General features: G+C 42.5%; 1 protein-coding gene across 3 annotated transcripts; it reads right to left on the minus strand.

The window, feature by feature from the left end:
- Positions 1 to 367: 367 nt before the first annotated feature.
- ANGEL1 (angel homolog 1) lies at positions 368 to 26,714 on the minus strand. Of its 3 annotated transcripts, none has more exons than XM_020793892.3 (10): positions 26,529 to 26,714; positions 24,023 to 24,625; positions 22,457 to 22,680; positions 21,185 to 21,254; positions 20,047 to 20,480; positions 16,852 to 16,978; positions 15,080 to 15,190; positions 13,816 to 13,885; positions 12,197 to 12,360; positions 368 to 3,827 (listed from the first exon to the last, which is right to left on the minus strand). In XM_020793892.3, exons 1-10 carry the CDS (start codon positions 26,608 to 26,610, stop codon positions 3,667 to 3,669), a joined length of 2,046 nt encoding a protein of 681 aa, XP_020649551.3. In that variant the 5' UTR covers positions 26,611 to 26,714; the 3' UTR covers positions 368 to 3,666. The 3 variants fall into 3 exon arrangements, with proteins under 3 accessions (XP_020649551.3, XP_072842564.2, XP_020649554.3); XM_072986463.2 differs by lacking the exon at positions 26,529 to 26,714 and adding an exon at positions 26,071 to 26,197; XM_020793895.3 differs by lacking the exon at positions 26,529 to 26,714 and adding an exon at positions 25,885 to 26,005.

The following is a 26,714-nucleotide window of genomic DNA, read 5'->3' on the forward strand; positions in this document are numbered from 1 at the left end:
ACCTTACCTCACATAATACCAAAGAAATCTTTCTCATCTTTCTTTTCTTGTCTGGAAGTAACATTATTCTCTACCTGTAAAACATCCATGGATAACCTCATATTCTTTGTACAGAAGTACATTCCTCATGCATGAGCAGCAATTTGGATTCTGGACATAGTTATCAGTTCCAAATCTCCCTCCCTCTTACTATTCATACTAGTTTGCATTTGTGCAGCAAGTAAGCCTTGGTTTTTACTGTGTAGCTTGTCATTTGTGCACACACGTACATGTTCATGAAAAAGCAGGTGCATGGGATGTCCTAGGTACACAACACCATATATATAAGATACTTGTACTTATTAAATAAAAGCAGAACTCATTACAATTTTGAATCAGAAAATATTTTAAAATAAATAAACTGTAAATCAGGTTCAGATGTATAAATGTAGAGTGATGTTATCTTATATTACAAACTTGCAAACTGGCCAGATTGCAGCCCATGCATGTCACTGGTCCATCTTGGGAAAATACCATGTTTACTGCAGCATTCCTTGTCTACTTGTATGCAGCGTTCACTACAATGTATTTTCTTGCAGGCTGCTGCCACATGCTTTTTAGACCAAAAGATTCAAATGCAGCCATAGGTGGAAGCAGAGTCTGTGAAGATGCAAGTGGCAGAAGCAACAGCAACTGAATCTGTTGTTCTTGCAAGTTTTGGTTCCTAACAATAAACAATGCCATTTCAATGGATAATTAAGATTAAATATGTATCTGAATTAACAACAGGCTACATTGATTTTACAGAGTTCAATAATTTCAGCAGCACCACTACATACAACCCACAATGAATAAAACCCACAGAAAATTTCTTATTATATTGTGTGAACATTTGCAACATACATATGAAAACAGCACTTCTGAATTCCCAGAAGAAAAATGCAGGTTGTGGATGTTATTTATATACATGAACATAAACAACCCCATCCAATTGGCTAAAATCCTAGGTTTGTGGTATAGGAATGCAGTCTCTCCTACTCGCTAAGGCAAAATGGGGAAACAAACAGCCCACAGGCCACAAACCCTACCTAGTCATTTCTGCTGCCGTCAGAGTTCCCGCAGTCCATTGCAAAAATTGACAGCACTGGCTAGACTCTTCCTCTTGAAAAGGAAGGAATTTGCAGGGCTCCATGGTGCATGAGGATGCACCATAAGGAACTGCCGCAACTTTTGCCAATCTGCAGCAAAAGTGTGGTTCCTAATAGGCTGGGGTAGGTGGAGGGTTGAATTTAAACTACCAGCTCCAGGAAGTTTCCTACCTGTGCTCTGTGGCAAACATGTATATATCCAGGGCTGTAGACAAATATATTTGTATTCATATATACAAATATATTTAATACATGCATGCACTATCTCTCTCAGATATTTGCTTCTGCAAAATTTAAGGCAGGAGGAGGTAGGCAAGAAGCTACACATAGCACTGAAGCTACACAAATTTTTCACTTTAGTCACTAGCAATCTTTCTAGGCCTTTTTGTCTTTGAGTTTTCTCTAGCTATTGTCCTCAACTTTCAACCATGTTCCCATATCTTTTAACAAGTATTATGTTAAGTGTTTTTTTTCAAACAGCTGAGATTCTCAGAATTCCACTCTCAACTTGTTATTGTACAAACCTCATAAAAAGATGGATGAGTACATTCCAAGGGCCCACAGTTTTCTTCTTCTTTAATTACTACACCAAAGGGCATTGACCGAAACCATATGCCAAATAGTGACGGGTCAAACCAGTTCTCTCCTGTGCTCCATGAGCCACACTCTGCAAATCCTTGCATATATGGATCCTTGCTCTACATCTAAGTCACAATTGATCAAAAATTTTAACAAAAAATTCTAGGAACAGTCTACACAAAGACCAAACCAAAGACAGCTGAGTAGTACCCTTATTTTATAGGTGAAGAACAGCAAAACTGATCAATCAGTCACTAGCAAAAGGTCAGGCACAGTTCTTTTTTTCATTTTTCATTTATTTAACTACAGTATTGTTCTTGTTGGATCAGAAATGATCAAAGATCTACTGCACATCACCCAGAAATTTATCAGTAGATCCTGATCTCCGTTCTTCTCACCAGTGGGAAGAGTGTCAAGTCCTTTTAGAAAATATTTTAGAAAGTACTCTCCTTCGCCTGTCCGCTTGTCAAGAACAACGTATCTTTTAAACTGCCTTACTAATCCAAAGTTTCCAACCCATAAAGCATATAACTTCCCCTACCCCTTCTAGAAAGCATCAGAATTCCTAGGACTTATTATACACAGGTAGGTGACTTTAAAGAAGATCTGCATTCACTGTTTTAAGCACACTTTGCTTCCGCTTAAATGTTTTACAGAGAAAACATACAGAGCACCATGAATCCTAAGCATTATCTACTATGTCCACCAGAGGGCAGTCTCACAGCTAAATCTCTGCCATCAAATATTTCTGTTCAATCATGTATGCTACTCTCAACAAGCAGAATTTACAACATTTCTGAAATCATATAATTTTATTTTTTATTTGATTCTGCAAAAACATTAAAAAATACTTTAAACTCCCAATTCTTTTCTGAAATATAATCGTGCCATAGCCCACGCACAGCTGGATTAAGATGATTTTCATGCATCGAGGAAACTGGTTGGTTTACCTAAAAGCTCGCCATACTCTGCAGCCACAATTCACTGATGATAAAACTGTTACCTGCAATTGCCAGGCCCAGCTGAGGTACCCAGTGATGTGCTTTTCAAGCTGTAAACAAAGAAAAAAAAAGGAACAACAGTCTTCTCTTCTATGCAAACCTGGATTCCATCTGAGACAACAACAATGTCCCAAGCTTATGAGCAAGAAGCAATTTTAAGAAATAAAACAGAACCTGAGAACAAAATGCAACTGGGCTCTTAGAGCTATGGTACAACTCCTTCATAGTATAAGCTGAAGGATTACAAATGTGTCTGGTGCTCATGAAGAAAAACTAAAGTCCAGTCAGTGGACTCCAACAGAAGAGTCTATCTGTGTGGCTGGTTGACACCAGTTGGCTTTATTTCATTTCTAAGTATGTAAATCAGACACTCCAATCAACGAGCACCAGCCTCTGGTGGTTTCAAGCAGCATAAGCACCAAAAGAGCTACACTTTGGCAAAACAAGGGAGTGCCACCACCTTGACCACTGGACAAGGGAAGACAGTACAAATGCTCCTTGCTGCTTGCAGCAAAAACTAAAGATGCAGAAAAAGTCAGTAAGACTCAGGTTCAAATCACCTCTTCTTTTACCACTAAAATGTTATGGTGAACAGTGACAAGTCCTGCTCATTCCTAGATCATGGTAGCAAAGTATCCTTGCCAAACTGTGGAGAGCAAAACAGAGAATCCTGCTGATTTGCACTTTAAACTATGCTCTTTAAAATAATGGAGCAACATGCCAGAGTACTAGCAGGCATAAACTGGCAGTGAATCTCACAGAACTGAAACAGCAGCATAACCCAAATATTATTTCCTCGTGAAAAAAGCATGGGAGAAAAGAACAATGGCATAGAGAAGGGGATAGGGGATTAAAAAATTGCTGCGGTTTGGAGTTTTTTTTTTGGTTAGCTGATGAAAATGGCATGATTCTTCCAGTCAGTCTAACTCCTGTGAGAGTCTTACAGATCTGGCACATGATCAGCAGTCAGAGATCTCTAGGCCAAAACTGGTCAGCAGACAAAGATGATCTGATGAATAGAAAGGGTTTGGCAAGCCATTTGCTGACCAAAGGATGTCTTCAGAGAGGAGGGAGAGGCGGCCAAGAAGCTTCAGGGCTCCATCTTGGTACATTCTGCGATCTAGAGATGAATCAAGAGTAGCATGTCAAAAAAGCACTCAAACCTGACAAGGAAGCATGAGGTCAGCTACATACAGAAACTGCATTATTAGATGGTGAAAAATATGAACATTTACATCACCAGATCACAGGCACCTAACAAAAAAGATTCAGTAAACAGAATCCCTAAAGAAGAAAAGAATCGGTTTGAAACAAAAGGCGATGGCTGATGATACCCTACAATGTAAGATAATTCAGACTGCAGAATCAATCACACCTCCCCAAAACATGGGCATATGGGCACATCTTTCTTGTACCTGAGCTTTCATCCCAGGTATGTACACGAGATGACTGCGACTCTTGGATTCTCTACAGAGAAAATACCTTGGCTTATCTCAGACTAAGCCCATCAAGCACAATGAGACTTTCTTCCTCCAAATATAGATCAGTTAGACCAGTGATGGCAAACCTATGGCACGCGTGCCACAGCTGGCACACAAAGCCCTTTCTTCTGGCACGCGACAAACCTTTTGAAGTGGCTGCAGCTGGGATTCCCCTTCTCTTCCTGTTCTAGGTCCTTTAACTTCCTGTCCATCCCCATGATTCCCCCTTTAACTTCCTATCCGTCCCCATGATTCCCCCCGAAACTGCCACTTCCTGCTCCAGTTCTGGTCTTCCAGGCAGCATGGCAGCCACTGGTTTCTTCCCCACCCCCTCATTTTGGGCACTCGAGCCGAAAAAGGTTTGCCTCCACTGAGTTAGACTATCCTAATAGAGATTATGTTAACTGTGAATAGAATTGCACTGCAAATCCAATGCTGCCTCATTTCAATTCTTCTGTACCACTACTGATGCAATAAAGGGACCGGGCTGGCTAGTAGAGTTGTGTTGTAGTAATTTACTTGTGGTAGAACTTAAAAGTACAAGAAGAGTCATGATCAGTATGACCATGTTTTGATGGGAGTCTTGATCTGTGGTCTGAATTTCCTTACTTTTGAGGATATAGCTTTAACTGTAACTGTTTTGCTTTAACACTGAATAGGAGGACGTTGTAGTTTAAGCCTCTCTCTTAAAGAGACTGAGGGTGCAACTATATAGGAAGGAAAATATGATTTGATCCACTGTGATTTGCACTCAGGGAAATCAGGTTTCCCTAGGTTAAATTGCTGTAGCTGTCCAGACCAATTTTCAGAGGTTAGCAGGGAAAATGTCCGAAGTTCCCTTAAGGTACTAATAAAGGTTAATTGGCAATTTCTTCCTCCCCTTTTAAAAAAAATTTGAAATTTCTTCATGAAAACCTGTTCCTGCGTTTAACTGAAGTGTTTTAAGGAAAAGTTCAAGGACCAGGGATGTTTGGTTGAGGGGAATTGACACATACCTGAGTGTCCCTACGCATCAGATCAGGTAATCACACTGGCACAAAAGTAGACAAGAGCAATGTCAAACTGATCAGAACAAATGTATACCATTCTGGCAGCTGATAAAAAAAGAGACGAAACCCCCTCCCAAAAAAGAAAGATAATTCCACAACAGGCTTCCCCCATTGAGCTTTACTTCATGTAGTCACTGTGTTTTAATCTGAACTCATCAGTATGCAATTCAATGTAAATTACAGGACAAATGGCCAATGTAGTCACCACCCTAATTCTAGTTATCACAAGGTATTAGTCAAAGATCTGCCTCCCCTTCCTTGATGCTAAGATTGTTTTCCATTGAGAAACACAGTCCAGGCCCAAACACATTCTACTAAAAGCTAGTCTTATATCTTTGTTCACCTAGAAAAAAGAAACAATGGGTATAGCCTTCAGGTTTTGAAAACAGTGGCTGAAGAGAGGCAGAACTACAGAATCAGTGAACAGCGTAATAAAAAGATTAACAAAAAGAAAAAGTGGTTACTTACCTGTAACCATAGTTCTTAGAGTGGTCCTCTGTGAATTCACACCAAATGGATCTTGTCTGCACCTGCACTGACGTTCTTGGAATATTCTAGAGCTAAAAGTAACAATTTTATCGCATGATCCCCCATGAGGCACATGCTCCTCCCACTCACCACTCCCCTCAGTTCCTAAAATATGTCCGCCGGGCAGGAGAGCTGTAATATAATTAAAATACCCATGTCGGACACAGGGGAGGATGGGTGGGTAGTGTGAATTCACAGAGGACCACTTGAATAACTATGGTTACAGGTAAGTGACCTCTTTTTCTTCTTTGTGGCCTCTGTGAATGCACACAAATGGATGACTAGCAAGCTTCACTTACCGGCAGGTGGGATGTCATAGTAGTAAGGATGGCAACACAGCTCTGCCAAAACCAGCATCATTGCATGCTCTCACGTCCAGCCACTAGTGCTTCACAAAGGTTGAAGGGGTGGACCATGTTGCAGCACAGCAGATGTCAGGAATCTCTGTTCCACGTTGTAAAGCAATAGAGGTGGACAGCGCTCGAGTGGAGTGAGCATTCAGCTGTTTAGGTGATGATTTTCCTGACAGCTGGTAAGCCAGAGATATGGTCTGAACTATCCACCTGGCGATGGACTGTGAAGAAGCTGGACCTCCTTTGTGAGGACCATGAAAACACACAAAGAGCCTATTAGTCTTTCTGAAGCTCTTGGTCCTGTCCAAATAAAATGCCAATGCACATCTTACATTGATGGTATGGAGCATGTGCTCTAGAGGTGATGATGGCGATTTGAAGAATGATGGCAGACGATAAGTTGATTAACATGAAAGTCCAATACAATCTTACTTTGAAACATCAAAGTATAGAGTCACCTTATCGGGATGAAACTGGGTAAAGGGAGGATCAGATAGTAGAGCTGCGAGTTCACTAGCTCTCTTGGCAGATGCAATAGCCACAAGGAATGCCGTCTTTAGAGTAAGAAGTTTGAGGCTCAAGGAGGACGTGGGCTCGAATGGCTCATTAGCGCATTTAATACTATCTGTAAAGACCATTGAGGAACGATACGTTGATGTGGAGGACAAATGTTATTTAGTCCTTTGAGGAATTTTTTTACCGTAGGATATGCGAAGAGCTTCGCCGAAGCAGAGTCGTCTGGCTGATGGGCGATGATCACTGAAATGTAAACCTTTAAAGTTGAATGAAACAGTCCCAACTTGAAGAGGTGGTGTGTAAAGGTAAGTAGTGTTTTGAGGGATACAGGTACAGCAGTTAAGTTATTTGCTTTTGTAAATTTGAGAAAGGCTTTCCATTTGTTTTCATATAGGAGCCGCGTCGATGGTTTTCGGGCTCGATCATTTACAAACTTCAAGGTGGAAGTATTCTCCAAGCTGTCAAACTCAGCAATGACAGGTGGGGGTGGTAGATCATTCCTTCGTTCAATGTCAAGAGGTTGGGAATCAGCGGGAGACAGAATGTGTCAGTCAAAATCGACTGGAGGTAAGTGAACCAGGGTTGTCTCAGCCACCAAGGAGCGATCAGGATTGCATTGGACCGAAAGTGACAGAGCCGTATTACCGTCCGTTGGATGAGTGGTATCGGTGGCAATAGGTATACTAGATTCCCTGACGAGTCCATGAATGCGTCCCAGATGGAGTCAATGTCTGCTCCAGCTCGAGAGCAAAAGATCTCGCATTTCCTGTTCGATGTCGAAGCAAAAACATTGACATCTGGAGTGCCCCAGCGACAGCAAAGTTGAAGGAAGACTGAGTCATTGAGGGTCCATTCGTGGGTCCTCGATGTCAAGCGACTCAGATGGTCGGCCACATGATTGTCCTCTGTAGAGATGTGCACCACAATGGGAAAGATATGAGTAGCACCATTCCCATAGGTCAACTGCTAAGTATAAAAAGGACAGAGAGTGAGTGCCTCCTTGCTTGTTCACATAGTACAGGGCAATCGTATTGTATGTTGCCAGCTGTACTACTTATTTATTTTTATTTATTTTATTTTATTTTATTTATTTCATTTATACCCCGCCTATCTAGTCAATTGTGACCACTCTAGGCGGCTGTCCCTCTATAAGAAGCAAGAATGCATGGAAGGCACGGATGATGGCTATAAGTTCCAATGGTTAATGTGGAGTGACATTTCCTGTTTCATCCACAGGTCATGAATCCTGTGATCCAAGCAGTGTGCTCCCCAACCTGACTGACTGGCATCTGTGGTGACTTGCACCATCGGTTGGAGAGCTGTCAATGGGTGCCCCACTCAAAGGTTCAACATGGACGTCCTCCAGGTGAGTTGGTCTGCTAACTTTGGTGTAACCTGAATGTTTACAGATTGATGGTCCTTGATTGGGTCAAACAGGGAGAAGTACCACGATTGGAGAGACCAGAGTTTGAGTCTGGTGTGTTGAATTACCAACGTCGTGGACACCATGAATCCGAGAAAGCGTTGGACATGGTGGGCTGAAATGAGAGCCCGAGGTCGGAACAGTCAAATTGTTGTTTCTAATTTCTTTATTATTTCTGATGATATGAATGCTCTTGCTTGTATGGAGTTGAGGAGGGCTCCAACGTAAATGATCCTTTGGAGCGGTTCTAGCTGAGATTTGGAGTGGTTGACCTTGAGCCCGAGACTTTTTAAGCTGTCAAGTGTGATTTCTGTTGCTCTCATGGCATCGTGACAAGATTTTCCTACTATCAACCAATCGCCGATGTATGGGTAAATGTAAATACCCTGTAGATGGAGGTACGCTGCGATCGGTGCCATACACTTTGTGAAAGTCCTTGGTGCCGTTGAGAGTCCAAATGGTAGGGAACATAATTGGTAGGTAGAATTGTTGAAATGAAATCTGAGGTACCTTTGATGAGACGGGTGGATAGATATATGAAAGTATGTGTCTTCAGATCAATCACCACAAGCCAATCTCCCTGCGAAAGAAGAGGGATAATGGTATCGAAGGTTAATGAAACTGTTCAAATCTCTGAGATCAAGAATTGGGCGGAGGCCTCCATCCTTTTTAGGTACTGTAAAGTATTTTGAATAGAAGCCATTGAGAAAATCAGATGGTGGTAATCGAATAATGGCATCTTTATTCAGAAGGGTAGTAATCCCTTCTTGGAGGGCCTCCGAATAAGGGGTGAATTTAAGATCAACTAACGGTGGCCAGGAATCGAATTCTATACGGTAACCAGATGAAACGATGCTGAGGACCCAGGAGTCATTAGTAATGAGCTGCCAAAAGGGTAGGTACAGGTGTAGTCTGGTTTGAAATGAGGAAGAAAAACTGATTGGAGATGGGATGTCAGTGTTAGTACTGCTGATAGGTCTTACCCTTCTTCTGTGGTTTACGGAAGGATTGGCGTCAGTGCTGTTGATTATGCTATCAAGAGAACGATGTTGATGGTGTCGGGATCAAAAAGGATCTATCAGGTTGTTGGGATCGATATTGTCTGTATGGTTGGTAGCGTTGGTATTGTTGAGCTGGTTGTTGATAGTATTGTGTTTGTTTGTAAGAAGGATTGTAGGGGTGAAAGGACTGCAAGTTTGCGTATGATTTTGCTATTTTCTTATTTTATGGAGATTCTCCATACTCATCAGTCTTCTGGTTGAAAAGCCCAGAGCCATCAAAGGGGAGTTCCTCAATTCTGGTCTTAGCATCATTGTTCAAGCCGGTAGATCTGAGCCAAATATGCTTGCGGATCAAGATGGAAGATGCTAAAGTCTTTGAATCTGCCTCGGCTGCATGCCTGGCAGCGATTCTCTGTTGTTTTGCCAGAGATGCTGCTTCTGTATGAGCGTTGATGAGCTCAGACTTGATCGGCCCAGGAGCAGATTCCAAAATCGTAAAATCTTGGACCACAAATGGCGTTGGTAGGTGCCCATTGCTGCCTGATAGTTGGAGACTCTAAGTAGAAATTATTGTAGTGAGTAAATTCTGCGTGCTATGACATCTAGTTTTCTGCCTTCCTTGTTGGTTGGAGAGATGGAGGACTTTCCTCTAGATTTGGATAGATTAGATTTGACGATGATGGAATTAGGTGTAGGATGTTTGCAAGAAATTCAGTATTGGGACCATGCATTCGGTACATGTTCTCTGTATGTCTCGAAATCTGTAAGTTTGCAGGTGGTTTGTCCCAAGCATCCTTAATGTGATTCAGCATAGAGGGAATAAAGGCAAGACTAAGAGGTTGGGATCTCTCTCTATTAATGTCCTCAAATATCAAGTCAGCTTCAGGTGAAGGAGGCTCCTCCACGGGGAGTTTTAATGCAGCAGCCATATGAGAGACATATGGCATCAGGGAAGGGGTTGAAATATTGGTTGGCGATTCCTCCGAGGAGTCAGAATCGGAGTCAGGTCCAGATTCAGATGGAAGAGATGAGGACTGAGTATCATTGTGTGCCATCACTTGACAGCGAGAAGAGAGATGAGAGACAAGCATCATCAACCAGATCCTGCCTTGTCTTGCTTGCTCGCTTTTTGCGCTGGGCGGCCAAAGCAACCATCCCGTCCCACACGCAATCTCTCTCAATACCAAAGGGGTGCCCACCACAGGTAAGGCTGGTAGACAAGGACTCTGCTCCCCCCCCCACCGCCCTTGCTGGCCTGTCTCCTCCTTCATCTGCAAGAAGCCAGGACGTGGTGCTACTTGCGGGTGGGGAGCGGCGGCGGGAGAGATGGTAATAGCAGAAGCCAGAAGGGGGGAGAGAGCTGGAGTGACTTTGCAGCTCTTGCCTCCCGGAGGCAGCGCTTCCTCCGTGCGCCCAGCCGGCCTGTCTCTGCACCTTCTCTGTTGGACCGGCGGGCAGGCTTTTTTTTCCAGGAAACCAAGCTGGGCAGGGCTGTATGTCTTTGTTGGGGCAACGAAAGGAAGGAGAAAGAGGAGGGACTCCTTTCCCTGCCCTTCAGGAGCTTCCCTCACACCTGACTTCCCCTACCCCGGGCTCCTTCCGTGCAACTCTGTAAGTCTGCATGAACAAAAAGAAGGGGAGGGGGAACGGTGGATCCATCTGTCCTCCTCCTCCACCCCCCTCCCTGACTCAACCAGCCCTCCCTTTTTGAGTGGGGCAGGGAGAGGATCTTTTAAGGCGGCTTTTTCTAGGAGAAGAGAGAAAGGGGGGCCGAAGACGCTCCGTGGTGGATGATCCTTGGGCTGGCGTTGCCTCTTTCTCCCCTTCTGCCGCGCCTTCCTGGGAGGCCCCGGAAGGCGAGCCGCACTCAGGGGCGGTGGTGGCAGGGAGGCCGCCCTCCCAGAACCTCGGAGGTTCTGCAGACAACCCCGGCCCAGCCCACCTTTCCCACCCAGGAAGAGTCGGCCAGGCAGGAAGCAGCAGGATCGCGCATGCGCTCCCACTCAGCCACTCGCCCTGGGTGGGGTGGTGCCGAGCCTGGTGGCCAGCTTCCCGGGTAGGCTGCCCCACGGCGGCTTCCATGCAGGGAAGGGGCACTGCTCTCCTGTGAGGGGTGCTGGGGGAGTTTAGCACCAGCACGGCATGCCCCTCCGCAAGTGCGACACACCCACCCATGAGCGTAGGAGTGTCCCACCCCCAACCAGTCCTCGTATGGAGCCCGCACCCCCCCAACTGGTCCGTGGACCAAAAAAGATTGAGGACCACTGCTCTAGAATATTCTGAGAACGTCAGTGCAGGCGCAGACAAGACCCATTTGTGTGCATTCACAGAGGCCACGAAGAACCACTGTTAGTTGCTTGGGGAAGATATCATGGAAACCTCTCATCAGCCATAACCATACAATGTCTTCAGTCAGCATATACTACCTGTATATATGCAGGCACTTACACAGTTACTCACCATCACCAGCCATTTACTCTATTTCCTTTAAAAAAATTGCTATCATCCTCCCGAATGGCAACATATCAGATGCCAGTTCAGCTGTTCCTCCTGAATCTTTCAGCTTTCTTGGGGATGGAAAAAAGTTTCACAAGCACAGAAATGTCTCAGTAAGTATATAATTCCAGAATGTGGTGTTATTGCCATGCACATGCCCAACGGTCAGCTTTTGTGATAGTAAGTTTAGGCTCAATCTGTTTTCCTCTTGCTTCACAAGACTTGAGGCCATATGTTAAGGGGGGCAGGGACAGAAAAGGCCGAATAACACTAGCAGTAGATGTGACGCTAACATTACCTTTTTGCCAGTACTAAAAGAGTCAAGTTAGAGATGTAGGCAAAGATCCTGCTGGGGAAGGGCAGAGGAAACAGATCCAAGCAGGAATACAATGAGATGAACTGATCCCAGAATGTCAGGAAACCTTGATCATTGTTCAAGGAAAAGCCATTAGAAGCATAAGAAACAGAAAATTAACTACTACAAAGCTATCCCCAGAAGAAATCTTCTGAATATGTACACTGCCACATCTACTGATCCACTGCAAGAATGGGCAGAGCTTGAAAGGGGACCCATCATAGCATGTTCTCAAAATGTACACACTAGCTGCAACAATCTAGGCTACTCTCATGTGCCACACTCACATTCCTGGTTATCATTCCTGATCGGCTTTGCTGAGTAGAAGATGTAATCAACAGTGGCCCCCACGCCCATTGGCATGGTGGTAATCTCAGGGCGACCTCTCTCAGGCAAGAAGTGGCTGTAGGCAGAGGTCAGATTGAGACCGTGCTGAATAGTGCCTGGATACCTGCAGAGAAGAAGGTGGGGAAGGGGATGAGAAATTCAATACTGAGAATCAAAAGCAAGAAAAGTTTAGCCAGTATTCACAGCCTGTTCCTATAGCTTCTAGACTTGGTTATATGCTGAGAGCCTACTTAGATATATGGCTTCAAATATACTTTTGCACTTTAAAAAAAGTAAATGGTAACTATCCTGATACGATATTACTGGGAATATAGCAAGCAGTGTGTGGGGCTTAACCCTTTTTTCCTGCTGTGCTCCTGACAAATTCAGTCTTTTAAAGCTATTCTTTCCATTTTAAAAAAAGACACAAATGAGATACCCAGATAGTATCAGTAACCCCCATCGCTACCTGCCACTGGCTGCATTTTTAAAAACATATACAAACATGCAAAGACTCATTTAATGCTGTGCCTTATTTGGCCCTGAGAAATCAGGTATATGAGAATTTCTATTTAAACTTTTCCATCCAAAAATGCAGAGCTGCATTATCATCCCAGAAGAACATCCTTACATAGATCTCTAATGTGGCATCACTGCTATGTAAAGCACCAGTGAGTTTCGATGTGCTGCCTTTTGCAGATATCTTGTCGTTCTGATTAATTCTGGGGAACACTGCACTGAGATTTAAATAAGGATACCACCACCACAGGATTAGTCAATACCAACAACTTTTATTAACTGTTCAAAACTAGAGCAGCATATCTGAGAAAAAAATCAATGTCAAAGGGAGTCTACACTGAGAATAATGGCTCCTCCCTCAATTAGTACCACCACAGCTGTTCATTAAGACTGCAGAAAAGTGAGATGAGGGGAGAAGTGGGGCCATTCCATGAGTCCTGCTAAAGGACAACTAGTCTCTCTCCTCGTTCCTTTCACATCCTGCCCCTTTGGAGTCCAACCTCTGAAGGCAAGCACTGTATTTCACTGACCATAACATAAGCCACTCTGGAGCCTTTTGGATTAAAAGCTAAGATACAACTGCTTCCAGCTGTACAACTGCTTAGCCATCTGTCTTCTTAGACAGATGGCTAAGAACATACAATCTTGTTAGAACTTGTATCAGGCTAGAATTACTGTAGTCTCAAAGCAGGACTTCAGGAACTGCTAGGCTCTCCTAGCCTCCATCTCATTGGATGCCTCCATTTTAATTTCAAGAGGCTACACTACATACTTAAGCCATTCTAGCTGGGAAGATTTCTTTCACTTCCATGATAGGAAAACAAAAACTCCCTAATGTAATCCAGTCAATGACAGCTTGAAAGATCCAGTTTCTTTAGCAAACGCTTGCCTCTGGTAGCCCCCTTTACATGGGAAGGTTTCATTAGGGGAAAAAAAGTGTCTACCACTACTAGCTCTTTTGTTGCTACACGGGCCTTTTGACTAGGACCAGATAATCCCTTCAGTCTTCCCATCTGGGCTCTATATTGTACCCTCCCTCCTCACTTCCCATTCAGATTACCTTGAACAAAAGAGTTCTGAATCAGAGTTGTTCACTACAGCGAGTTCTTTAAGCCAGTGTGCGGGACGGTCTGCAACACAGCAGAAACAACATGGAAACCGATTATATACACTATTGAATGTACAGCATTTAGGGTCAAACACACAATGAGTGGTATACAGTACTTAAAGAAGTACCTATTGCAAGCCATAGCCATAAAGCATCAAGTGGCAAAACAGGAGAGCCTGATTCTATTATATAACTCAAACTGCCATGATGCTCTCCAGTAAGAGGCTGGCAGGGCCTCTCATTCTTGCTGAGCAAATCCAATCAACATCTGTGCATGGACAAGGTACTAGATGTGAGGTTTTCTATACAGTTAAAAGATGGAACGTGCTTGCTTTGTCACCTACTACAGAACCAGATTGCTAGCCTCTCTTATCTGGACTAAAACAAGATAAAACCCACACTAAGACAGATCAAGTAATGAATACCGTTTCTTCAGTTACTCATTTGTCTTAGAACCATTTTAGGAGTGCCCAAAGGCTTGACTATGTCCAAGAGAACATCTCATTTTTAGAACTGCTGATCCACATGAGCATATCACAATCTATTTTTATACATTTTCTGTTTCAGTGGTACTGTGTTATACAGTGATGGGCACTGTTTATCTGGGAAAACACACACTCAAAGCCCTCAGGGAATGGAGGAACGTGTCATGTGCTCCTTTGAATCCAGGAACTGCTGTTGGTACACAATGATGTACAAGTAGTGCTTGCACTAATGGGGCAGTATATGATCCAAAGAAACAAAATAATTAAGTAAGAAACCACAGTGGGACTTCTTTTGGAGGAATAAAGAATATCAGAGGATTAATTCCTTACAGTTCTCTAAATCAAGGATTTTAAAGCTGCTGGAGGTAAGGGAATGCCAGTGAAGTTTTAAAATGATGTGTTTCTTGAAAAGAAGAGCTGCTGCAAAACTTTTACAAGGGTAGGAAACCTTTTCAGCCCAAGCACTAACCTGTGTCTAAGCAAACATGTCAAAGGCTGCTTGCTGATAATGCTTGCAGCCACTTCATTGTTGTCATGTCCTCTTCACTGCTGGCATGCATTTCCCAAAATGCTTGTTGAAATTCCATTCGCACAGAAATACAGGGTAATGCTTTGGCTCCACCTGTGAACCCCTTTCTGGGATTCTCAAACCATTAGCTATGAAAAGATCTGTCCCAAAGAATTTAATATAATATAGCTCCAAAAGGCGGAACTGGAGGAAAACTGGGTACCTGGTACAGCATCTGTCACCCCTTCCAACATGATCAAATCTGCAGGTCGCTCACAGGCAACATCACAATAACGAAATTGAAGCAGAAATGCACGGCTGTATTTGCGCCTGTCTGAAGAGAGAAAGCCAATTCAAAAAACAGAAGATAGCATGAAGCAGTGAACATGTGTTCAGACTGATCACTTGCACACTGTATATTCCTATTAGTCATATGAGGCAGAATTGCAACACATTACAGTCTATCGGCTGTACTAGTGCAATTTTAAAAACTAGATGCGTATTATGAACAAAATAATTAGAATTCAATCTTATAGTTGGAGCTTGAAAAAACTGTAATTTTCCCTCTCTGTCTCCCTCACTATCTCTGTCTCAGGAAAACGTACAATTTTTTGTTGCACAATACTCAAGAACAAATAAAACTGAGATGCAACAAGCTTCTCGGCTCAGACAAATGTATATAACGACTAATCTTAGGCTTATATTCCTGAATAGGTCTACCATATCCTCTTAAATGCCTAGATTTCCAGATGGCCTACACATTTCAGATGTTGTTGTGCTGCAACTTCAATCATCTCTAGTTAACACAGTCAACAGGGAGAGAGGCTGGAAGCTTCAGACAACATCTGGAGAGTTACATTCTACACATTTATGGATTCAGCAATGTAATAATATATAAGAGACACAAGGTTATTTTTAAAAGTGAGCAAAGCACTGTAAACTGTACAAATAACAATCCCACTGTTTTCATGTTTGGTTGCACATAACTTAAGAGTTCCTCTCCCCATGTCTCCCTCGAGTAAGACAGAAGAGCATTTCCACAAAAAATGCTTTAAAAAATCACTAACCAGCTGGTTTACAATAAGAAATGTATTGTTACAACTTGACCTCCAAGAAATTAGACAACCACTGAAGGAGTGCAACTGTGGAGTCATTTCATACCATGTTCTGTGAGACAGATAAGGATTGGCCAGTGTTGCATTATGGTTCCAAGGCAGTTAAAGTGCCTCTGTATAACAACAGGGATAATCTCCATCCCTCTTCTCACTTTATGAAGAGACCTGGGACTCTTCCACACTGTGCTAGATTTTTCAGAACATAATGCCTCAGGAGTGCAGTGCAAGAGCTGAACCCCAGCTCTAGTCTCATGCTTGGAATGGGACCTATGTTGTGAATATCACACTAACTCTGGAGTCACAATGCAGTCACAGACAAAGTTATTCCACTAAGAGAAGTCAGCAAATTGGTGATTAAGCACTTTTTGGCTGACACTCAGGGTCAACTAATATTTAGAAGACTCTTGGCTCAACAGCATGTTTTCATATGTGTCTACTGATAAGCTATATTTGAGATAGACATTTACTCAGTTTTTAAAAGCTGAATATGCGACCTGAAAAGTAGTTTGCATGCTATAATAACTAGGATATAACCTGGACCAAACAATGGAAATCATTACTAGATTTCCTACAATACAGAACCATTTTTTGACCATGCAATCCTCTGCATATGTTCTCTGTATGTTCTGTGATAAACAGTTCCTAATGCACAGTTTTGGGATTCCAGTCTAAAATTTAACAGACCTTAACACAAACACCTGAAGTTTGTTGAGGTATCATTTTTAGTACAAAGATAATTCTGGCAACTTACGTTGAGAAGTCAGCCTACCTGCCTAAGCTTTAAAGACTTTCTTTTTTTAAAGTAATTTTCTGACAGAACATTTGTGGAGAAAAACCAAGGTTATACAAAACATGCTCTCATTTTCATCGTGAAACTCACCTGACTTCTTACTCTGGCACAGGTTAACAAACTGGCAACTATCAGTTATACCTAAACAGCTGGGCCAGAGGGGAGTTTGTAATTTCCGCTGGTGGACAGCCTGACAGAATTCTTCCTGCCCAGACACCTACAGAGACAGAAAATTTGGAATACAATTACATACTGAAGTATTTTCAGGCATATGCTCTTCTTGGGAGTATCCCAGACAGGTGAAAAGTTCTACTCCTTTTTCTTGGCTTGTCCCTGTTCCATAGCAACAGACTGCATGGTACCAGGGGCTGCATCAAAAGTTCAGTTTTCAGAAAATTGCTTCTCTTCAGCAAATCTTAACCTTTAATAAATATGTAGGAAAACCACTTCTCTGCTATGGCTAGTCTTCTAAAGCTATTTGCTTATTTTCTGTGCTAATCAGAAGCTAAGAGAAAACTTCCACTGGGGATACTTTTGACCAAGGAAATGAACTTTAAGAGAAAGTGTCACACTGCTATACAGTATTTGTCTTCTGAAACAAAATCCCAAACTATGCCTCTTCTGAAGGGGTCAAAAACAACACTAATTTTGTCACTGTTGTTACTGAGACAATCTTTTGTCACATAGGTAATATCAACAATGAATCAGGTATACAATAGAGAACAAATGCTCCATCTTGAAACAAACTACAAATAAAGGAAAAATTAATAGTAACTGCATTCATATTTAAAAAGACAGAAATCCAGTGTCTACCTTCTGCAGAATAAAAACATACAATTTCACTACTATTACACATGCAGGGAAATTAAATGATTAGAAAAGAGGGAAGGAGCACAATGAAATCTAGACTTTTCCCATTCGAACTAGAACTACAGAAATCTAAAATTGTTGCAGATAGTGGTATAACAATTGTTTCTTTTGGGGCAGGAGACATAGGAATCAATAATCATAAATTTACTATTGCATGCCTACTTTCTGCATGCTCTCATTCAATACACCCATGCCCTGCTGTCCTTGCCTGACCACCCTGCAGAAGCCTTCTGCAGCTTATATGACTGGTTTCACATTTTCAGTACAGAAAAATGTAGTACTTTTGTTTTGCTTTTTATTCTTTGACTAGATTTATTCAACATTATTAGAAGTAAGATTAGAATACAGTGGCCAGCTTGATTGGGGAGAAAAACCAAACAAATTTCTATCTGCTTTAGGTTGGAACATACTGTATCATAATTTTCATTTTAAAACTTTATTCTTGATCTAACCTTCCATGCTTCTTTTATGCAAGTGTACAAAAATAAATGAAACAAAGAAATGTAGAAGCTAGCATGTAGACCTCCCCTCCATGTACAAAACTTCCAACTTGAACTTTCTCCTTTTACATCAGGCAAAATCCAAATAAACAAAACAAAACAAAAACCCCAAAAAGAGGCTCCTTAAAGGCTAAGTTTTATATTTTAATGAGGTCCTGTGTTTCTTTGAATTTTGCCTGATATTCTTGCACAGACTAACAAGGCTACCTCTTCTAAAACTTTCTTCTTTTAGCAGATATTAACCAGTTCAGGTTCACTGAACAAACTGACCAAAACCACAGGAAGATGGAAAGAAAAAGCAAGGACTGGCATCAAGAAGGCAAGCATTAGTCTCAGAGAAAAGTGTTTAATATCCCATTCCTGGGCAAAGTGCTGGAGCAGGTTGTGGCTTCTCAGCTCCACTGGTTCCTGGATGAGACAGATTATCTACAGTAGACCCATTGCAATCTGGCTTCAGGCCTGGTTACGGGACAAAGACAGCGTAGGTTGCCTTGGTGGATGACTTATACTAGGAACTTGACAGGGAGAATGTGTCCCTGTTGGTTCTCCTAGACCTCTCATCGGCTTTCAATACCATCTCCCATGTATCTGTGAAGATTCTCAGTCTGAAGAAGCTACCTGGATTAGTAGTGAAACGTCTCAACTGAGTCCAGTTGCCATGACTCAACTTCCAGCTACCATGGTATCCTTCTGCGTCATCTCTCTGGGATGGGGCTGGGAAGCACTGTTTTACAGCAGCTCTAGTCATTTCTGGAGGGGAGGACCCAGAGGGTGGTGCTGGGCGACACTTGTTTGACACCCTGGCTGCCCTCAGGGTTCTGTTTTGTCCCTATGCTTATTACATATACATGAAACCCACTGGGAGAGGTTGTCCGGAGTTTTGCGTCACCAATATGCAGACGACACCCAACTCTATTTTTCTTTTCCATCTAAATCAGAGGAAGCTGTTTCAACTCTAAATCACTGATGTTAATGATGGACTGGATGAGGACAAATGAACAAACTTAATCCAGACAAGACAGAAATGCTCCTGGTCAGTGAAAAATGCAGATCAAAGAGTGTGTGGTTGTGTGTGGTTACACTCCCATTAAAAACACAGGTGTGCAGCTTGGGGGTGCTCCTAGATTCATCTCCAAGACTGGATGCCCAGGTTTCAGCAGTGACCGCCTTTGCACAGTAAAAAACAGTACGCCAGGTGTGCCAGTTTCTTGAGAGCTCTGATTTGGTCATTGTGACCAATGCCCTAGTTACATCTTGGTTGGATTACTATAACACGCTGTATGTGGGACTGCCTCTGGAAGGCATTCGGAAACTTCCAGATTGTTAACTGGGCTGGTTACAGGGAACATATAACACCCCTGTTACAACAGTGCCACTGGCTGATCCATTTCTGTGCACAATTCAAAGTGCCGGTTTTAACCTATACAATCCTAAACGGCTTGGGTCAAAGCTATATAATCATATCTCCCTCTATGAGCTTGCCTGGTCATTAATATCATCAGGAGAGGCTTTCTCTCAGTCCCACCACCCCTACAGGTGCTTTCGGTGGGGACATGCGAGAGGGGCCCCCCTGCTGCTGCTCCCATGAGCAGCTCTCCATCTTTTCTGTCCTTCCTCAAGCAGGCAAAGACCTTTTTCTTCAGACAAGCTTTTCTTTGTGACTGGCAGTCTGAGAGGGGTTTTGTGTTCTGGTTCTTTTAAATGTTTTTTAGTATTGATTTTATTTATGTTTAATATGATACTTATTTAATTCTTTTTAAATATTTCAACACTTTACTGTTTTTAGCTTTTGTATATTGTCCTTTTAATGATGTGAGCCACCTTGGGTCCTTTTGAGGAGAAAGGCAGAGTAAAAATATTTCAATCAATCAATCATTATCCATTTAAGAGCTAAATTATGCCTTTCTCTACTTACCTTCCAAGCTGGCATTCCATGGTAATATAACTGGCCATTTCGGATAAACTTGTAGAGGGGTGAGTCAGGCACAGAATTCAGGTCCCCACATAAGATGACAGGGCAGTAGCTACCATCAGTCATTTTTGCAATCTTGTCAATTTCTGCTAGGAGTAGAGCCATCTGGACTAGTTTAATATCTCCCCTACGTGGATTGTACAACACATGAGTGTTTGCAACACATAAAGGGCTGCTTGCCTTGTCCCCCATATTTTCTGGGAGCAAGGGCTGTAGCAGTACTACCAGACCCACATTGTCCCTGTTAAGGACATCGAAGCCAGGCCGGAAGTATTCCACAGGATTAGCGTTAATCAACTGGAACTTGTTCTGCTTGTAGCAGATTGCACATCCATCTGTCTTTCTTCCTGTGCGGCGCTTAAAGATGCAGGTAAAGCCTAGCCAGACAACAAAAGCCCATATCAGAACAATTTAAACAGTGAAGAACACTGGACAATAATGCCCAACACATGCACAAACACAAACATCTCACAGTAAACCTGCATACATTTGGTCACATGTCTCTGCAAATTTTAAATAGTACTTATTTGTTTGTTTAATTAATTTTATCCCACCCTTCTCTAGTGGGAACCCAAGATAGCATACAAAAATATCTAAAATCCACAATAATTAAAAGTATTCCAATTAAATTTTAAGGCTAGTATATCTTAAAACACAGCTTTAAAACTATACATGAAATTTTAAGAGATCTCCCCATTTCAGTTTCCTGTTGACTCTCCAAAAGTCTCTCTAAAGAGGTACCTTTTCAGTTCCCAGTAGAAGAAAAGGAGAGAAGGGGCCATTAACACTTCCTGAAGAAGGGAGGTAGATAATTTGGGAGCAGCTACTCAAAAAGCCCTCTCTTGAGTAGCTGCTCAATCATGCTTATGAAAGTGGTGAGACCAAGAAAAGGTAGTCACTTTAAGATTTTAATACTCATGGGGGCTCCTAGAGCAGATGCGGTCTGAATTTTAGAAGTAAGGTAACCATTAGAACTGGGCAGGCTGCATTTCTATAGTAATTATTAATAATAATTATTAGCATATTTCAGAAATAGTCAGAGAGATATTTAACTAGTCTTATCATCTAAAGGATGTTATACCCATCATTATAAGTGCAGGTTCCAGCTGTTCCCAATAGTGATTCTCTTGAACTTCTTGGAGGCACAGAACCTTAAAAGGAAAGAAAAAGAGTCCAATTAATAGTTGCTCAACCCAATCATATTATTTATACACCACCTTTCTCCCCATAGGGTAGCTCTCGACAATTAAAACTGTATAATAAAAAAACCTATATTCAAACACAGACTCCCTAGATTCCCCACCCCCACTTATTGCTTAAAAGTCTGTTTGAAAAAAAAGGTCTTTGCAAGATGACAAGAAGGAGGAGGCCAACCTGACTCCTAGGGGCAGTATATGCCAAAGTCTGAGATCAACCACTGAGAAGGCCTCTGTCATGTCCTCACCAAAGAACCTTGGGAAGGTGGTGGAACAGAGAGAAGGGCCTTGGCATCACCACCTTCCAAAGTTCATGACAGAATGACAGAAAAGGCTCCTTTATTTAAACTTCTCATTTTACTGGGAAGGGTCTCTATATGAGCCCCCATTATTTAGTGATGAAGCTGTTTATATAGCCTCCACAGGAGTTAAGATCTTCAGAAGAGGCCTTTTTATTTGCTTCACAATCGTCACAGGCAACCTTGGTAAGGCCAAGAAAGGAAGCTTTTTCAGTTACTTTTGCCAGGCTTTGGAACACTCTTCCAAGAAAAGCTAGATTGGTCCCTCCTTGATGTCTTGTAATGGCAAGCCAAAACATTTTTATTTAAACAAAACAGGCCTCTGACCACTGATTTGGATCTGTCAGTGGCAGATGTTTTGCTGCTGCCACTATTTTAAAATGGTGTAAGCTTGTTTTAAATTGCATTAATTATATATTTATTTTAATGTGATGATTCATTTAATAGCTATCGTAGGTCATGCAAGGGATAAAAGCAATAAACAAATAAATTCAAACAACACGGAGTAAAAATGAATACAGCATCTTTTGGGACTGCTGTCAATTCTCAACTCAAACAAAAAGAACAGACAAAAAAATGAAAGAAGATGAAACCAAAACTGAAGATACTGCCAACAATAAAGTGAGCTACATAGCAGCCAGAAAATTCTAATGCTCTTCAATAGGGCAAAGCCTCATTAATGAACTTCTGAGATGCAAGACTAAATGGCTGGCACAAGTAGGCTTCATATGAGCAGGATGTCCCCAGTTTCATAATCAAATACTAGTGGGAGCAAGGGGTGTCTAGTACTTTCTTCTCCTCAACTTCCAAATTCATATGGTTACAGATATGGTTAGACCCCCTAGTTGTGCTACTCACGTCAGGATCCCAGTGCTGGATCTCCTGCAACAGATTTGTGAGACGATAGCTCCAGTTCAGAATATCTGGGTGGCAATGCATGTAGAGATGAGGGCTCTGTTCTATCAGGTCCTGGGCCAAAATGTTGTAGGACATGACTCTGAATTCAAATAAACAACCAGCCTCAGAACCCAACTCTGGGATACAGAATGCAGAAAGATCTTCCCAGTCCCTCCACAGAATTTCTACAAACAAACAGAAGAGAGAAGGAAAGAAGTTAGGTCTGGATGTGCCTTTGTGTGCTATTCCTCTCAATGGCAGGGAAAAATAAGGGAGAGATGTTTAGGTATAGGGAAGTCCATGTGGAATCCTAAACTTTCTTCTCATAATGCCATAGCCCCAAGCCAATGCAACGGTCCCTAAACTTATTTTTGATTTTTTTTAAAAATCATACTGAGTGCTCTCAACCACAGTAGCATATTCCACCACAACATTTAGATCAATCCTAAAGGCTAATCAGATGATACTTTAAATATATGTTTGCATTTAACACGCACATTCTTATAATGAAAATTGTATTGCCAGTGGAGAAATTCCTCCAAAATGGAATAGCAACCTTTGAGAAATAATTTTCATCAGAACCACAAAATGGAAAGAAAAGCTGAAGTACACACGTACTTTCTGACATACAAATAAATTATTCAGAAATTAGCATTTGTCTATGTGCTTCTATGTTTGAATTCCTTTGATTTGTATTTAGAAAACCAAACATGTCCAAATAGGCCATAAGAATTTCAACTGAAATAAAGATTCTTGCTAAAGAACATAACAATGACTTTGCTTGTGAAATTGCCAAGATTGCCTCGAATTGGCTGAAATCATGTTGCTTTCTCACTCACGCAGGCATAACTTTCAGTGCCTTCCAGTTGGCAATTAAGGAGTCCCAACTGGGATACTCAAGCACATGCCAAGCAAGCAGGCAGGCAAGCCCTTGAGAATCCCCAGGGCAACTCATTAATTGCCAGCTAGACATGACTGAATGTTAGGTGATTTGCCCTCTACAATTGTAACAGCCTTCCCCAACACAGTACCCATCAAATATATTGGACTGCACCCTCACCAATACCAGCCAATATAACCAACAATGTTATAGTCCAAGACATTTGGAAGGCACCAGCTTGGGGATGGTTATGTCAAAAAAAACCTAGAAATAATATTTCCAAATGTTAAAGTTTTAATGTATTCTGATTTTACTGTTTATTCGTATTTTGTATTTTATTATTTTTATTCTTTGTTCTGTTGTATTGCTATTTTAATTACGCTGTTTTGTGTTTGTTGTAAACCATCCAGTGTGGCCGTCTGCCAGATGGATGGTATAAAAATGAAATACTTGTAAAGGAATTCAGCAATAGATAATTTGCCAATTAAAGGATAAGAATATCTTGAAGGAACCCAGGGAAAAAATAAGACAGACATTTCTGCACTGCTGGAAACAAATAAATTGGACATCTAGCACAGACTATCCTAGCAGGTCTCATTCTAGCACAAAAAGTCAACTATCACAATATGAAATACTTTCAAACTCACCATGATATGGTATCTCAAGTGAGACTGGCTGAAATTGACCCGTGTTCTGAAAAGGCCACACTTCTCCCTGTGCTGATACCATGTCACCTTCCTGTGCAGGACTCCAAGCAATTACAGCAGGGTCTTCAATCCACACATCTGTGGACAAAGGAGCAGCATCGACAATCCCACTATCAGTTTGCGTCCTTACTGCTGCCCATACAGCACTGTCACCCAAGGCCTCTTGTTCTTCTGCTGGTATATTTGCCAAGGCTGTTTCTACAAATTCCTGTAGTGCAGGAGACATTTCAGTCTGGACCACATGCTGTTGCTGTGGCTGCTCCTGGTCACCAGACTGAGGTGATATGTGCAGGTCACTTAAGCTTGTCATTAGTAGCTCTGAGCCTTCCCGCCACTCAGTAAATGAAATGACTGACACCTTCTCTGGTTCTGACCCACACTCATTGGGGTGCAATTCACTAGCTCCTTCTTCTAGCCACTGCTGCAGCAGGGCTTGTTGCTCCTCTGGAACTGACTTTCCACTGATTGAAGGAGAAAAGTTGTCTATATGGGTGGTCGTGCTCTTTGCCAGAAGCACATTCTTTCGACATGTAAATAAAGCATCTATAAAAATAAATTTTAAAAAATTGACCTTATACATTGATTTTAAAGCTCAGAATCACATGCAATAAAGTTAAACCAAGCAGTAGAGTCCATATGACATCTAAAAGTAATCAGTTAAAGGTCAGCAGGGGAGATTTCTACCACCCTTGAGAGAACTATCAGTGGTCCAAGCACTGTTTTCTATATTTGCCTAGTACTGCTGCAAGGTTGACTCATGATTTTGAACATATGGGGTTGGCAACAACATGGCTTCCTTGATCACTTTAGCTATCAAGAGGAGATATAGCAGTGACTGCTGAAACACTTATGCAAAAATTCCATTGCTGACTCAAGTAAGTGCAACTGGAAGTAAATATTCAATGACAACTCATTGCCAAAAATTTGCTAACCATATCAAAAGAAATTGTTAATATTGTACAGATATATATGGAAGAGAAATTTGATCAGTCTGTGAATGAGAACAAAACAAGTGGAACAAAGTAACTCAAAATATAAAATCTTTTGACATGCTGTTTTGTTGGTTTCTTTATTATACTCCTTGCTGGGAGCCTGGTTGATCTTGGACTCATAATTCATCTCAAAAATCTATGCTTGTTGGACATATTCCATTCTTTCAAACAGGACCAAATGACCATCTTCCAAGGCTACCCAAAGAATTTAGCCCAAATGCAGTCCAAGTAGCCATATTAATAAAACATCAGACAAGGAAATCTCATTCTCACTCTCCTTAGAAAAGGGAAATGCCAATGGTACTTCCAAGCTCCTCAGAAAACCGAAATTTGCCACACTTTTATCTTCTGCAGCTGGTGGGACAGCAAATGGTTTATTATCAAATTTATTATATCCATGTTTTTATTCTCAGGGAGTGGAAGAGTTATTTGTATGCTTTGCCTTTAGTGCCAAAGTAACATGCTCAAATTTGAGTATGATGTATTTTGACTTTGGGTAAGATGGACTAGCAAAAAAGTACTGAACTGGCTTCAGTATTAACCTACCTCAGAGCAGAATAAGCTGACACTGCATTTTAAACAGTGTATCATAGATTGTCTCTATTTTTAAAATCATTTAGTTCTTACATCCCACTTTTCCCCCAGTGGAAACACATCCTCACAACCACCCTATGAGGGAAATTACGGTGAGGCAGAATTATGAGTCCAAGATCAACCAGCGAGTTTAATGATTCAGGTGGGATATCCTAAATCCAGTTCGTCATCCTTAGCAGCTCACCACACCGACGTGGAATATTATAAAAACACCACCTGTTTGTCTCTCTCCCCTTTGTTTCAGCCCACTTGCCGCCTTATGCTGAACCCCACACCCCGCCTTCGTGATTATTGTGTTTTGAACCCCCGGACGAGTTTGTAAATGTCGGCGGGGGGGGTAAGGGGTGCTGATGCCGCGAATTGGGCGGTTCTCTCCGTCAGCTGCCTGAGACGCTTGTTTACCTCCCTAAAGCGATGGTGGGAGGGGCCGTTCACGAGCGGACTTGAGAGACCGAAAGCCCCGACGGTTACCACAGGGGAAAGCAGCGGGAGGTACTTTTAAGGCCGTCAATCGGCCGCCTCCTTCCGCGGAACAAGTGGAGGAAGAGAGGCGGGGATTCCTGTCAGACTTGGGCCAACCTCCCCCGCCCCACCCGCGCCCGACCCACTTTCGCCTAGGCCAGGGCTTCGGGAAGCAGGAGAGAGAGCGAGTGAGGCAGGGAGGGCCGGGCCGGGCCGGGCACACCTTCCCCCACCCCACCCCACCCCCACCCCCACCCCCACCTCCGTCCGTGAGGGTGCGAGAACCTTGCCTACATGTCCCATCTCCGCCTTGCCTACATGTCCCATCTCCTGCCGCGCGACCGGCAGCCCCAGCGCGACGCTGCCCGGCCGGAGGGGAGCGCCGCGGGGGGAATTACCTTGCAAAGAGCGAACGAGCCGCGTTAGCGGCAAGAGGACGTAACAGAGCACTGTCCCGAGCATGCCGCCGGCTCCTCCCATCCCAGCCACCGGCCACGCGGGAGCCCAGCTCCGCCTCCGCTGATGTTTCCCCGAGGATGATTGGGAGCCGCGGGCCGTGGCGGAGCGCCAGCTTTTTCGCTCCC

The sequence above is a fragment of the Pogona vitticeps genome, chromosome 1 (genome assembly GCF_051106095.1).
Source record: "Pogona vitticeps strain Pit_001003342236 chromosome 1, PviZW2.1, whole genome shotgun sequence".
NCBI classification, from domain to species: domain Eukaryota; kingdom Metazoa; phylum Chordata; class Lepidosauria; order Squamata; family Agamidae; genus Pogona; species Pogona vitticeps.